Below are 16,559 nucleotides of genomic sequence, written 5' to 3'. Positions count from 1 at the left end.
CAACATAGCCTATTTTTAAAATTAAAACAACAATTTAAGTCATAACTTTAGGACTTAAAAGTCCTAAACAATAAAAAACTTAAAAGTCCGTTAAAAAAGGCTAAAATTTTAGCCTTTAAAGAAGACTAAAATTCAGTTAAAAACAGGTTAAAAATGTTTCTAACGAATTCTAATTTCTAATGTAAACGGTTTTAGTCGCAAAAGTGAACTGAAAGTAAGACTTATTTTTCTGTAGAACAATTGAAAAATAACTAATTTTATTAAATTAAAATTTATACTAGTCATAAAATTAATAGAAATAAAATTGTCACACACTATCAGTCGTAAATCAATTTCTCTCCAATTTTCAAAATAGAAGATTCATTATTCTTCCTGGAGAGATATATTCCAAATTTTAATTTTCCATTAAATTCTTCTGCTAGTGTTCTTAACGGTTCGACGGTTTTTTCACCTGTCGTTTGGTCAATACACACCATTTGACAACGATTGCACATACCATCCACCTGGAACATTTAATTAACTATTTTTATTTCTCTAGTCTACAATATTTTATTTTCTGTATTGTCCACAATATTTTATTTTCTATTTTATTTGTCCCTCGATCCTTTTAAGAGTTTAAAAGAGAAAATTATCTTCTTATTCAGAAATATTTTGCTTTTTACTTTATTATTGTTCAGGTAGAATTTTATTTAAATAAATAGTTTCTAAAAAAAAAAAAATTAATTTCAAACTGTAGAATTATCGTTACCAAAATTGCAGTTATTATCTACGTACATTGAAGTCACAATTTCCAATTCTTATATCTTTCCAGTTGATTTCTTGAAATGCGCTACATCCACTCACGACAATATTCCCTCTAAATCGATGCAACATTGTTTCCTTACTGCATTCTGAATCTTCTGGTAGTTTATCGTGTAACCAAAATATACTCGCTTCGTTAATTAGGAGATATTGAGCTTTACTCACAAACGATAGATCTTTCTCCTCTGGTTTGTAAAAGAGATTTTTTAATTTTTCATTTTACAAAAACTTTTTATTTAAAAAAAACTTTTTTTTTCTCCAAAAAATGGAGAAATTTACCTTTGTTTATAATTTTTTTTGTCTGTCTAATCAGTCTTAAATTTGGTCGGCCAAGTGATAAACTCAACCATTCGGAAACATCACTACCACAATCAATGCCTTCAATTTTGTGGCCACAAACTTTACCTCTACAAATAGTGCCATTAATATTCTCCTGGAATTGTTCTACTAATGATATTACGATAGAAGGCATTCCTGTAATTATTGAATTACAAAATTATAGAATTGGATCCAAAATTGTAGAATTGAATCCAAAATTGTAAAATCGAGTACAAAATTTTTTGAGTACAAAATTATTGCAGGGATCACAGTCGGTTTTTTTAAATGTAATTTTAGGTAAAAAGAAGGATTTTAATCTTCAAAAACACTGTTGACTTAAAATTATCAAAATTGCAAGGAATTAACAACAAAAATGTAGATCAAATCAAAAATTGAACTTAACTTTTGGTACGAATTTGATCTACTTTAGTATTAATTTGATACTTTCAAGAAAATTGTGAAGTGGATTCAATTAAAAAAGAAGGGGATTTTTCAAATTAATTAAATTTGAATAAAGTACTATAAGTTCATTTTAAAGAATTTTGACTACTTTCTTAATTGCAGCTTTTTAAATCAGATTTTTTTGTTCTATTTTTTCTGTTAATTATTAATATTTTTAATATGTTTTTCCAAAGTGTATACAATTTTTCAAAATTTTGAATCAAACATTTTTTAGAACGCTACTTTTGTTTCAAAATTTAATAAACTTTACTATATCAGAATTAAATTTCAGTAAAAATTTGTAAAATTTACTTTGGACCTGCTAAAATTTTCTTTAAAAATAGTAAAATTTACTATTAAAAATTTTTATTTCCAGAATAACGTTTACTATTTCTAAAGAAAATTTCTTTAAAGATTAGAATTAAAAAAAATTAATAAATTAATTAAAAAATATTTAAAAACTCTAAGAAAATAATATGAAAAGATTTTTAAGTTTCAAAAAACTACAATTTTTCCAAGTTAGCAAAAACGGTAAATTTTTGTTCTTCAACATAAATAAAAAATTGTTTAACTTGCAGAAAGAAAAGACAATTTTTGTAAGTTTTTCTTTTAAAAAAAAAGGATGGCCACAAATCGGGAAATTCAGGGAAAAGTCAGGGAAAGTAAAATTGGTCTGGAAAATCAGGAAAAAGTTAGAGAATTACATAAAAATTTCAGAAAATATTAAATTTCAAGGAATTCATAAAGAAAATGATGGATTTTACTGTTGAAAATATTAAAAAGATTTATTTCTTCTTAAATTAGAGAATAATTTTTCATCAAAAGTCCAAAAATAATTAGAAGGATTACATTGAAAATTTTCATAAATAATTGAATTTCAAAAGGTTTCAAATTAAAGTATTTGAAAATTTGTATTTTCAATAGTTTTAAATAAAAATTCTGAAGATTTTATTTCTTTGAAAAATTTAATTCAAATTTTTTCTCTAAATTTAAATTAATTAGTGACTGACTTTTTGGTTCTGAATTTGTAAATTTTACAAATAAATTAGTAGAAATTACTACTAATGACTGCTCACTCAAAAGTAAACAGTCAGTCACTAATTCAAATTAGCAAACATTTTTTCCACTAATTCAAATTTAGTTTTTTCAATAATTAAATTCTTGAGGAACTTTCACAAAAATTATTGAAAATAATTGATTTAGAAAAAAATTTTAGTTAAAAATTGAATTCTTGAAAATAATTTTTGATATCTCAATTTTTTAAAAATAGTTTAATTATAAAAATATTTATTTAATGAAAAATTTTTGAATAAGCGAATTTTCGTATATTTGAATTAAAAACAAGTGAATTTTTGACTATTTTAAGTGAACTTTCTTAAATTGAAAAATTTACTTTTTGAAGAACTTTAAAAATTATTAAAAAAATTGATTTATAGAAAAGAATGTTACATATAGTATGAATTCTAGAAAATAATTCAATTAAAATCTGGAAAATAATTTTGAAGAATTTACAGTAGCAATTTTGATGAATTATTGAATTCTAATAAATGATTTAAAATTTGAAATTTTTCTCTTTAGGATTAAGGGAAAAATCAAAATTCTGTTTGGAAATCAGAAAAATGTCAGAGAAAAACAGAATCAAATTATATTTTGATAATCCTGAAAAGGGGGGAATATTCAATATTTTAGGTGTTTTGAGGGATTTTATTAATTTAAGGGGATGAAGATGGGAAAAAAGCGGATTTGCAAAATAAGCGAAAAATCTGTGATCCCTGAAAGTTGTGGAATTATATAGGTACAAAATTATATAACAGTAAAAAATATTGAATATACCTGGAAACGACAATTCCATTTCATTTCTTTCAATATTAATCTCCGGTCTTATTAAACAAAGATTCACTTCCTGTTTTTGAGTTAAACAAACTCCAGTAGTGGTGACAATCATCCATTCTCTATCATACTGCAATCCTCTCGAATTAAGAATCCATGAATCACTTATTTCGAATGCAGCGCATGATTTTATCGGATATATAAATAAACGCTTCAATCGTACATTATTTACGTAATTTATTCGTCTTGAAATTTTCCTAACAAATTCTGTTTCTACATTTCCCCCTGAATTGATCATCTCATCTTCCCTCACACTCCTCCGAATATCATCATCATTATTATCACAATTTCCAATACTTTTCATAATATGAACATTATCATTTATTTGAATTTTTCTCCTATAAAGTCTTTCTCTTCTCTCCTTCCACCAAATTGGTATTTTTAAAATTTCCGGTTTAGATAGAAAACATTTTCTAATCATTGTCAATAATTTTTGAACATCTTTCAAAGATGACATGTAACCAAAAGAAATTCTGACACATCCGGTTGGTTTTCCGTTAATTAGATCCTTGGATCCACCGCAAGTATAGCCGGCGTCGTAATTTTCGATAATTGTCTGATTTGAAAGATTTAGGTGACGTTGACAAGCTCCGGGATTACAGAAACATCCGGTTCTCAATTGAATTTTGTAGAGAGCTGCCATGTTGAGAACTTCCATATAACCAACGTATTCGCCGTTTGAACGTAAAATATTAAAAGTGACAATTCCTCCTTGTTGAGTGTAATCTTCATAATCTGTGTCACTATAAATTTTTGCCACTGGATTTCCATTATTGTGATGTAAAGTTAAGAGAGAATGATGCAAATGTCTCGCGAGGGAAAAAACATGTCTCGATATATCGTTGAGAGGAATTTGTGAAAATACTTTGAAACCACTGTCAAGTGCAATAATCGAGAGGAACGGTAAAGTTCCATCTTCAAATCTAAAAGCAGAAAATCAGTATAAATATTTTTAAAGAATAGAAACAGGGTTGCCATGCAATCGGAAAAATCTGGAAAAGTCAGGAAATTTTATAAACCTTGAAAATACCTGAAAAAGTCAGGTAATTTTTATTGGAATCCTGGAAAATTATTGTTTTCTAATTGTGCTTATTCTTGAAATCTAATTTTACTTAAATATTTCAAAATTAATTGAATTTTAGAAGAGTTGCGTTTACAATTTTCATAAATAGATAATCTTCAAAATGTAATTTGAAATTTTATAAAATTTCAATTTTGAATAAATTAAATAGGAAAATTTTCACACGAATTCTATTATTTACAAATTCTTCATTTTCTTCGCAATAATTCAATTATTTTCATAAATAATCAAATTTTTTTACAGAGATTCAATTATTTTCGTAAATAATAAAAAAACTATCGATTTTCAATTATTTTCATAAATAACAAAACTCATTGAAGAATTTCAATTATTTTTAATACAATTTTAATCGAATTTCTCGAAAAATGTAATTATTCTTAAAAATTTTATTAAAATTCATCAAAGAAATATTCAATTATTTTAAAAAGCCTTCCCATAATTTATTTATTAGAATTTGAGTATTATTGTCAATACATTTTTAATTAAATTTCTTGAAAGAATTAAATTATTTTCAAAAATTTTCATGAATTCCTTTTTAACAAATCAATTTTTTTTCAAAATAATTTTAATAAAATTCTTTGTAGAAATTTAATTAATTTCAATAATTTATCAAAATTCAATTATTTTCAATATCTACTATTTTAATAAAATTTCACCAAAGAATTCAATTAGGTATTCAAAAATTCGTCTCAAGAAATCAATTATTTTCAAAAGTAATAAAATTCTTCGCAGAAATTCAATTATCAAAAAGTTTTAAAAAAAGACTTCAGAATTACAATTATTTTTATAAATAATAAAATTTTTCTCCAAAATTCAATTATTTTCAAACATTTTAATAAAATTCTTAGCAAAATTTCAATTATTTTCAAAATCTTTTCTCAATTCAATCAAATTTTTTACAGAATTTCAATTATTTTTAATACAATTTTAATGGAATTTCTCGAAAAATGTAAATATTCTTAAAAATAAAAATGTTATTAATGAAAATTTTTTATTTAATGCAATTCTTTTCAACAAATGAATTTTTTTTCAAAATAATTTTAATAAAATTCTTTGAAGAAATTTAATTAATTTCAATAATTTATCATAATTCAATTATTTTTAACATTTACTATTTCAATAAAATTTCACAAAAGAATTCAACTAGGCATTTAAAAATTCGTCTCAAGAATTCAATTATTTTCAAAAGTAATAAAATTCTTCGCAAAAATTCAATTATGGTCAAAAGTTTTCAAAAAATGCTCTTCAAAATTTCAATTATCTTTATAAATAACAAAATTTTTCTCCAAAATTCAATTATTTTCAAAAATTTTAATAAAATTCTTGGCAAAATTTCAATTATTTTCAAAAAGTTTCCTCAATTCAATGATTTTTAAAATCTACATACTATATTTAATTATTTTCTTAGCTAAATAAAAATTTAACAGAAATTTAATTATTTAAAAATTATTTTCATAAATAATAACATTTTTTACAGGAATTCAAGTATATTAAAAGCCTTTACTACAAAATTATTTATTAGAATTTAAGTATTATTTTAAATACATTTTGAATTTAATTTCTTGAAAGAATTAAGTTATTTTTAAAAATTTTAATGAAATTCTTTATAACAATTCAATTTTTTTCAAAATAATTTTGATAAAATTCTACGCAAACATTTAATGATTTTCATAAATAATAAAAATTTCACAGGCATTCGATTATTTTCAAAAAATCTTAAAAAATTCTTTAGCAAAATTCAATTATTTAATTTATTTTTAATCAAATTTTTCGAAAAATTAAATTATTCATCAAGATTTGTCAAGATAATTCAATTAATTAAGAATTTGTTGATGAAATTCTTTATAAGAATTCCATTTAAAAAAAAATTATTCAATAAATTATTTATTTTTGTATTTAATTAATTGAATTCTCTTAGAATTTTCTAAAAAAGATTGATTCAAAAATGAATTTCAGTGAAAATTTTAGATAATAATTAAATACTAAAAGCATTATGACGTGAATTTTTAGAAATGATTGAATTTGGAAAAGGTTTTAAATTAAAAACTTTGAAAATTTGTACTTTTCATAATTTGAATAATTAACAATTCTGTAGAATTAATTTTTTTCAAACAAACAAAAGGATTTGAAAATTCTCAAAGAACTTTTTCAAAAAATTGATTCAAAAGAACAATAAAAGTCACCGTAGAATTTCAATTATTTTTAATACAATTTTAATCGAATTCCTCGAGAAATGTAATTATTCTTAAAAATTTTATTAATATTCGTCGAAAAAATTCAATTATTTAAAAATTTGGATAATAATTAAATATTTAATACATTATACCATGAATTTTTAGAAATAATTAAATTTTGAAAAGGTTTGAAATTAAAATCTTTGAAAATTTGAAATTTTCATACTTTTAACTAACAATTCTGTAGAATTAATTTCTTTTTTAAAGTTTAATTGGATTTTTTAAAAATTGTTTCAAGTTTTTAATTTAAAAATAATTAATTGAAGAATTTCCGAATAATCGAAATTTCGTTAAATTGAATTGTAAACAAATGGATTTGAAAATTCTCAAGGATCTTTTGCAAAAATTGTAAAAAATAATTTCTTTCGTTTGGAGAATTTTAATAAAAATAATTGAAATCCTGTGAAGAATTTTATTATTTATGAAAATAATTGAATTCTTGCAACGAATTTTATTATATTTTTTATTAAAAATTAAATTCTTTTGAGAAATTTTATTAAAATAGTAGATTTTGAAAATATTAACTTGTAAAATTAATTGAATTCTTGCGAAGAATTTTATTAAAGTTTTTGTAAATAATTAAATTTTTTCTGAAAAATTGTATGGATATTTAAATTAATAGAAAACATGAAGATATTGATCACTCCGAATCGAAGACTAGGAGTGATCGATTTCTTCATGTTTTATAACAATTTTTTATAAGTTGTTTAATTTCAAAAAAGTTTGAATTTAAAATTTTAAATCTTTTGAAGAATTTTAATTCTTATAGAAAAATTATGACTAATTATTTAATTTTGTAAAATATAAATTTAAAAAACTGGAAAAATTCCGTTTTTTAATTCAGGGAATTTGAAATGAGCAAAAGCGTGGCAACCCTGAGAAAATTTAAAGAATTTACTTTTCTTTAAAGTCGCTTTTTTTACCTTTCGTGTAAATTTTCTCGTTTAACATGAAAACGAGTAGAGCTCAATGCAACATTAACAGTACCACCGCCGTAATAAATTTTCCTTAAAACATTTGCACTCGATTTTTTAACAATTAATGCACCGAGTCCAGTGGGATAACCAAACATTTTATAAAACGATAGACAGACAAAATCAGCTTTATATCGTGATAGATCCAAATTATTTGTACCAACATAAGCGGATGCGTCCAAAAATGTAAACCATTTATTTTTTTTACTGGAAGTAAAATTATTTAATGCATTTTGAGCTTTTTCAATCCACTCGAGGGGATATTTGAATCCAGAAAAATTGCACTGCGCTGAATAAACAAATAAAGAGTTACTCTTGGGATTTGAAATTTCCCTCTCAATGATTGTGGATTCTCTGAAAGTTTCAAAAGCCAAGTGATGTGGAAGGCAGACCACATGAGCACCACGATTTTTAGATATTAAATCTCTCATTCCAAGTACTGAAGTATGATTATCATGAAGGTAGATAAAATATCCATTTTTTGATTTTTCTTCTTCATCTTCTTCTTTTTGAGTTTCATTTTTGATTTTAAATTCAAATGTCTCGGCAACTAGTTTTAAACTTGCTGTTGCTCCTGATGTAAATATTACACTGTACTCATCGGATGATACATTAAAATGTTCTAAAATTCTATAAATAATATACGAAATATAAAAATCACTTTTGCACAATTTAATTGGTTAAAGAAGCTAAGCATTAAGATACTAGTGGAAGAGATTAAAAAGAGATTATAGAAAGAAATTAAAAAAAAATATTAAATATTTTATTAATCAAAAAGCAATATTGAAAAATGATACCTGAAACGAATTTGCTCAATTGAATCGTGAGTAAAATTACTTGTAACCCCAATTGAATGTGGATTAGCATAATTCGATGAAAGTAAATTTTCCGTTATATTTTTAATTTGTGTATTTGAATAAAGAGTGGATCCTGCATGATCCAAATAACATTCGTCTGTAAATCAAGAAAGTTCCTTTATTTACAACAAAAAATTTCATTTTTTTTATTTATAATATCTATTTATTTATTTATTTTAATTTACTTATTTATTTATTTGCTTATTTATTCACAACTAAAATAATAAAACAGCATAAATAAAAGAAAATGACATTTTCAAGCATACACAGTGAAAAAAAAATTTATTTGGTTCAAATAACCGATTACTTGACTATTATCAATTAAATATTTACTTGAATCAAATAATTTTTAAATTGAGTCAATTAAACGATATTTGCTTCAAACATTGTGAAATTATTACTCAAATACCGTTTAAATGATTTAAATAAAAATTATTTTATTCAAGTAAATATTTATTTGATAATAAACAAGTAATCTGTTATTTAAATCAAATAATAATTTTTTTTCAGTCCAGTATTATTGAAAAACAAATTCAAATTAAATTAGAGTGAAATTTAAGTCAAATTCAATATAAAAAAAAGAAGAAAGAAAAATGAAAAGCAAAAATTAATAAAAATGAATTAAAATCAAAAATGAAATTTAGAAATAATTTCGAAATAAATAGTCGTTCGTAAATAATTACATTACAATTTATTTATTTTCTATTTTCAGTTATATTCTTTATTGAATTTATTGGAATGATATTCAAATACAATTTAAATTGAAAAATATGAATTAAAATTTAAATTAATTTAAATTGTTTATTTTAAATTAATTTAAATTGAAAAACATTAATTAAAATTTAAACCAAATTAAATACTAAATAATTATAAAAAATAAAAAAATAGACGAAAGAATGAAATTTAGAAATTATTCGTGAATAATTACGCGTGTTGGAAAAATTACATTATTTATTTATTTATCAATAATTATTCTTTAAATTCTTAATTATCAAAAACTTGCAATGCCATCTATTTTCAGTTATATTTTTTATTGTATTTATTGAAATGAAATTCAAAAAATTTAAATTGAAAAATATGAATTGAATTTAAAATTTTAATTTGAAAAGCATAGAAAAGAAATTTTAAAAAATGTATTAAAAGAAAGAATAAAATTTAAAAATTATTTGTGAATAATGGCTCTCATTGTAAATAATATTACATTATTTTTTTATTTATTTAGAATTATACTTAAAATTCTCAATTGACAAAATTTGCAATGTCATCCATTGACAACAGTATTTTTCAACTGAATTTATTGAATTATTGAAATTGAAATTAATTTAAGTTGCAAAATATAAATTCAAATCAAAATGAATTTAAATTGAAAAATACAAATTGAAATTCGAACCAAATTAAATATAAAGCAGAAAATAAATAAAAAATTGAATTCAACAGAAAGAAAATCGAAAATAATTAAAAAATAAATAAATAACAAGTTAACTTAGAAATTATTTCGGAATAATCATTCATTTTGTAAATAAATACGGTACTTATTTATCAACAACTACTATAAATTCCTAATCAAGAATAAATTGCATTGTCATCTATTTACGACCATTTATTTCCCTCACTAGACTATTGTTTAGTATATAATACAAAAAGAAACAGAAAAAAAAAATAATCCAAACTCTCGATTGATAAAACTATTCAAAGATGATAATAAGAAATTAATTTTTCATTTACCTTTTAAACGAGAAAATTCACTTTCAAGAAAATTTATAGTTTCTTTACTGTAAACTTGAGAAAATGACAGGAGTTGTCTTACATCCATGCTGGATCACATTCACTGGGATATCTAATCTCAACTTATTTAAGTTGAGTAACTCTCTATTTGAGACATTTGACACTGGAATAGCTCAACAAGCAGATTACAAGTTAATATTATGGAGGAGAAAAATAAAGAACTTTTCACCACAAACATATATCGATCTCTATACTTTAAACGAAATTTTTTAAGGAGCAAAACAGCAAAACTAAGATATTTATTTTCAAAAATAAAATTCGTTTAAAAAAAAACTGTTATGTAAATATAAAGAAACTTGTCTGCTTGTATATTAATATTATGTGTTTCATGGACATTTGTTAGCGCACATTATCATAAACAAGTTTGTACACATGGAGAAAAAGTAGGATTAAAAATTAATCATTTGCGAACATTTACATAAGTTTGTTATACATACAGTAACTAATAATACACAGAAAAAAAATTTATAAGATTTATATAACCGACTACTTGTCTGTTATCAAACAAATATTTACTTGAATCAAATAATTTTCATTCAAATCAAATAAATTTGAAACAATAATTAGTTGAACCAATAATTTCAGTATTTGAAGCAAATGACTTAATTAAAAATTAATTTATAAATATTTATTTGATTACAAACAATAAGTAATCGGTTATTTGAATCAAATAAATTTTTTTTTCCGTGTATTATAAATAATATATTAACAGTTAATAAAAAACAATATTATTTAAAAGTTAATAAATAATATTAGTATATTAATATTACCTAATAATAATATTTATGTTTAAATTTTATAAATATTATTATTATTTGATATTAAAAGTACCTATATGATTACTAATTTTTGGTTTAAAAAAAATTAACAGTTAATAAAAAAACAATATTATTTAAAAGTTAATAAATAATATTAGTATATTAATATTATATATTAACTTTTAAATAATAATAATAATAATAATAATAATAATAATAATAATAATAATAATATTTATGTTTAAATTTTATAAATATAATTATTTGATATTAAAAGAACATGATTTCTAATTTTTGGTTTAAAAAAAAATTGGGATGCTGTAGTATATAACAGAAAAGAAACCATGGTTTGAAATATTGTTTCATGAGCTATTTTAAAACAAACTATTTAGTATATAATTAATTCTCCATTCTAATCCCTTCCCTAATGCACTTTCAAAGCGCGAGAACATGGAGTTATTTCAGTATGTAGTCTACAATATTTAGAAATGCCATCAAAATTATCTTTCTCTCAAAAGTAGACCCAATTTAAAAATTTTTTTTTTTTCATAACAAAATATTACAGTATCTGGATAATTAGTGAATCATTTCCGTAAAAAAGTGTAATTATTTATTTATTTGTGGAGAAAATAATTAAATGCGCGCAATATTGGAATATTCTACGCAACTACATCACTTTCAGTTTTAGTGACAATTATATTATTTAAAAAAAGAACATTCAAATTTTTTTGTATTTTTAATTTAAAATTTTAAAATAACTAATAAACTTAATTTTTTCAAGTGGTTATAAATAATTGCAAGTGGTTTAATACCGAAAAGTGCGAAATTAAAAAATTTACTGAGATTATTATAAAAATCTATACCTGGGAAAATTTTATTTTCTAACTTTTTATTTTCATTTATAGAAAATATAAAATTGGAGGTTATCACATATTGTACAACTATAAAGTATGATAAAGATTAAAATAATCAAAATATTTCATCTTTGATAGATGCAAAAATAGTCGCAAATTTATCTCACATTGTGAAATATTAATAAAAAAAACTTAATTTATAAACAAAATATGGACAATTTTTTTCGAACACTGACAGATTATTGTATGCCATAGAAAAAATAGTCTGTAGAAAAAATTTCAAACACAGTGTTAAAATTTTATTTTCTAAATACCATCACCCTTGCGTATTAATATATAACGAATTTTATAAAATTATCTCTTTAATTATTAATGCAGGAATTAATAAAAATAAAATAATAAACAAACTTACCGTATTCTTGAAAAGTTTCATTAAAGGAAAAATAAAAGGTGGGGGGCACTTAGTACAATAGTGGCGGTCCTGGTATAGACTGATCGTTTTTTTATAGTAACGAACTAAACGCGTGGAATTTTCAGACGATGGCATTATGGACTTTGAGTAATTAATGTTTCTGGGGTTTAATCTAATTTTAAGGGTTGAAAATTTTTCTTAATTTGCAGATTTGATTGACCTTCAGTTATAACGTGTTACTTCAAATGTGTTACACAAGTGGACGAGGTGGCCGAGTGGTTAAGGCGTTGGACTGCTAATCCAATGTGCTCTGCACGCGTGGGTTCGAATCCCATCCTCGTCGTATTTTTTTGTTTTTTTAACGTAGTTATTATTTCATTTGACCCTTTCGATAGTAGCCGGACATTAAAATACCACTTATTTTAACGGCTCTTTTGTATTTTTATAACTGAACTGGTACACGAAAAAATTTCTGGTGCAGCGGCGTCTGTACCTTAATTTTTTCCGTGTATGAAATGATAAATATAAAGTATAATATTTATAATATATTGTATTTATAATATATTTATACTTTACTTATTTATTTATTATTTATTATTTATTATTTACTTATTTACTTATTTACTTATTTACTTATTTACTTATTTATTAATTTAAAGAGCATAATAACGAACCTTATAAAGGGTTAAAAAAAATGTCAACACAATATTATTGACAGTCAATTTTTTATCATATTAATATTTAAATACTATTTTTAATGTGTCAACCTAATTATCTAAATAAAATGTCAGATTTGTACTTTTTTCGTAGAATAAGAAAAGAAAATGTATAAAAATACAAATTATGAAAAGTAAAGAGGAATAAAAAAATGGCGAAAAAAAATAGTGACAGTGACATTTTTGATAACTCAAATAGTGAGAATAAAAAGAACAATAAAAGCAACGAAAAAGAATTCAATAATAACGGAAATAATTCAAAAGGTCATAATTATACAAATATTAAAAATATAAGTATTAAAATTTAAATAAGTTTAAAAATATTTCTTTTATAATTAAATTATATTAAAATTTCTCTTTTATAATTAAATTATAATAAAATCTCTCTCTTAAAAATAAAATTACATAATAAAATCTCTTTTAAAATTAAATTAGAATAAAATCTAATATCATAAACTCCAGCTATCACACTTATAGGCACAACGTTTAATCCAGAAAAAGAGTTTAAAGAAATCATTGCTCGTCACGAAGCAAAAAACGTAAAAAAATTAAAAATTGAAAAAATAGATAGTGAAGAAATTAATTCTGAATCTAGCGAGGAATCACTGCTAAGTCATAAAATTTCTGAACACAAAGAACCATCTCAACAAACTGATTTTCATTTGAATAAAAAATATAAAAACACAAGAAAAAGACTTTTGAAGAATGCTGAACCTCAACCAGGTGCAAAATTGTTAAATAATTATATTAAGTAAATAATAATAATCATTAATAATATCGATTATCAAACGAGTCGTTACACGGAGAGAAATTTATAGTAGTGGGTAACATAATTGTGGTTAGGGTGACCATCTTTAATGCTACGTATACAGACAGCTATCTAGATAGTCACCGTTACCATCAATATCATCAGGAGTAACATCTTGGTAGTACGGGGTAGCATAACTATATTTTTTTTAGCATCTGGGATGGTTGGGAGTAGCATAATGATAGTATCGTGTAACATCATCTTTTTAACATCAAAATCTGACTATCCGTTTCTCTCAGTGTATTATTAAATAAACAAAAATTATTTTTACATAAATAATAATAATTAAACATAAAATGACTTAGGTACGTCAAGAATGCAAGATTTAAAAAATATTTCCGAATTAAATAACGAAGATATACAAAAATCCAATTCCATTAAAATTGATAATCCATTTTCTGATTTTTCACTCAAAAATTTAAAACTCAACAGTTTGGTAGTTAAAAATGAAGAAGAAATAACGAAGAGAATTAGACAAGAAGTTGAATTGCAAGAAACATTAAAAAATTCATCAGAAATAAATGATGAGGAAAATTGCACTGACAATGAGGACGAAAATAATTTCATAATTTCTTGGTCGTCTTCTGATTTAATAGGAATTAAAAAATGGAGTATTTTTAAGAAAACCGTGTCTTCCAATACAACCCTCAGTCAATTGTCTATTAATAACGATTTGGATAATGTCAGTAAAAAATCGACAAATACGGATTAGAGAAGAAATTAATCGTCGCATTTGTATTAAATAAATTAATCTTTACAAAAAAAAATTAATCCCGATTAATTCCAAACGAAATTTATATTACAACATCCGTTGGCGTTGTCTAAACAAAAAATATGATTATATATTTTATTTTATAATAAAAAAAAAAAAATTCCGAAATAAATGCTTTCAAAACAGGCTAGATGCATTTTTCATTAATTTATTGATACTTTAACTATTTTATTTCGTTGTTAAACAAAAAAAATGAAAAGGTACCACTTTGTCGGTCTGTTGCAAAAGTTGTTTTTGTTCCAAAATGGAGGGGGTGGAAAAATTCAAAACATTTTGATTTTTCACCTCCAGGGTGTACTAAACTTAAAACAACTGTCATCTGAATAACTTTCCAGAAGAACCAGAGAAATTCGCATTACAATCTTTGATTTCGATTTTCTCAAAATGAGGTTTCTAACATTCGGAACTTTAAAATTATATAACTCAGCGATTTTTGCACCAAATTGGACTTAAGACGCATCAAAATTTTCCAAATTTAACAAGGAATTTTACCATAAATAGATAAGTCCAATAGTGCCAAAGTGGTCCCTTTTCATGCGGACGTCCACAAATATGGGGCAAAATTCCTCAACTGCCCAGGTCAAAAAATGAATTTTCTCGAAACTTTGTTAAAATGTTACTATTATTAGTATACTGAAAAAAATTTGGTCCAAATCTTCAACTATTACCTAGTTGAGTGGAAAGTTTTTAAATTAATTACTTTTTTAGTTTTGCTAACAATTTTCGTGTAGATGATTTTACTACTTTTGATGTAGTTAAAGAATATAGTTCAGATGACTAAAAAAAAGTAGTTAAATTGCAACAACATCTACAAAATCTGATTATACCAATTACATTCTTAGTTCTTTTTACTACTTTTCGGTAGTCAATATAACTTTTTAAATTCTGTTGAGGACCTATTGAATCACGCAGAGTAGTTAAAAAGTAGTCAAACCTACTAGAAATTTTTTTCAGTGTAGAAGTGTAAATATCAATTTTTTTTAATTTGATAAAATATTTTTAGTTATGGAGTTTCAAAATTTTGACTTTTTTGAAAATATCTTTTTTTCGATTTAATATTTATTGATGAGTAAAATTAATCAAATTAAAAGTATATGAATAGTGATTTTTAAAGGGTTTTTCACGAGCTACAAGCTGGCGATGAAAAAAAAGTTGTTTTCTTTCAATTCGACCTTGAAATTCAAGGTGAAATTCTTAATTACAATATATCTCAAAATCGGTTTTTTTTTTATTTTTTTCTAACCTATCCCAATAATGGAAAGCTTACCTTCTTTCCTATGAGCCATGTAAAAATCAAAGTATGTAGAACATTAAAAATTTTTGCAAAAAATAATAATTTATCATTATTTTATATATAGAAAATGATTTATAATTATTTTCTTAAAAAATGTTCAAGGTCCCACTCTGATTTTTACATGGCTCATAGGAAAAAATTTTAAATTAGTTTAACTAAAATTAAACCTATAATTTGGGATGAGGATAAGTCAATGAATATTAATTTCTAAGGATATCAAATTGAGACAAAAAACGAATCAAAAGTGTTGCGCAGCAACGTTTTGATTCGTTTTTATCTCAATTTGATATCCTTAGAAAAACTGTGTAAAAAAAGCATCAAAGGCCCCGGGGGGGATTCGAACCCCCGATCCCCTACTTACTAGATTGAATAATTTGCTATGAAAATTTTACCATCTAACATTCTATGAATATTTTAATGAAGAAGTTTAAAAAAAATATTTAAAAAAAAACCACGAAAGGCCCCGGGGGGATTCGAACCCCCGATCTCCTGTTTACTAGACAGGCGCTTTAACCAACTAAGCCACGGCGCCTTGAATGTGAACGATTTTCCCACAACTGTACT

The 16,559-nt window shown here is 23.3% G+C and overlaps 1 protein-coding gene and 2 non-coding genes across 4 annotated transcripts; 1 reads left to right on the top strand and 2 right to left on the bottom strand.

Annotated features, from left to right (window-relative positions):
• Window positions 1-310: 310 nt before the first annotated feature.
• LOC122510372 (molybdenum cofactor sulfurase) lies at window positions 311-12,627 on the bottom strand. Of its 2 annotated transcripts, none has more exons than XM_043624971.1 (8): window positions 12,003-12,627; window positions 10,322-10,493; window positions 8,537-8,693; window positions 7,689-8,369; window positions 3,394-4,373; window positions 1,081-1,275; window positions 775-986; window positions 311-503 (listed from the first exon to the last, which is right to left on the bottom strand). In XM_043624971.1, exons 2-8 carry the CDS (start codon window positions 10,407-10,409, stop codon window positions 318-320), a joined length of 2,499 nt encoding a protein of 832 aa, XP_043480906.1. In that variant the 5' UTR covers window positions 10,410-10,493; window positions 12,003-12,627; the 3' UTR covers window positions 311-317. The 2 variants fall into 2 exon arrangements, with proteins under 2 accessions (XP_043480906.1, XP_043480915.1); XM_043624980.1 differs by having other exon boundaries at window positions 10,322-10,484.
• A 39-nt stretch (window positions 12,628-12,666) lies between these two features.
• On the top strand, window positions 12,667-12,748 carry Trnas-gcu. The gene has a single exon. It is a non-coding gene; the product is annotated as a tRNA-Ser (tRNA).
• Window positions 12,749-16,453: 3,705 nt separating this feature from the next.
• On the bottom strand, window positions 16,454-16,527 carry Trnat-agu. Its single transcript has one exon. It is a non-coding gene; the product is annotated as a tRNA-Thr (tRNA).
• Window positions 16,528-16,559: the final 32 nt, after the last annotated feature.

This window comes from Leptopilina heterotoma, unplaced genomic scaffold (genome assembly GCF_015476425.1).
Source record: "Leptopilina heterotoma isolate Lh14 unplaced genomic scaffold, ASM1547642v1 Lhet_120, whole genome shotgun sequence".
Taxonomy (NCBI): Eukaryota; Metazoa; Arthropoda; class Insecta; order Hymenoptera; family Figitidae; genus Leptopilina; species Leptopilina heterotoma.
The sequence above is the reverse complement of the archived record's forward strand: the minus strand, read 5'-3'. Positions and strand labels throughout refer to the sequence as shown.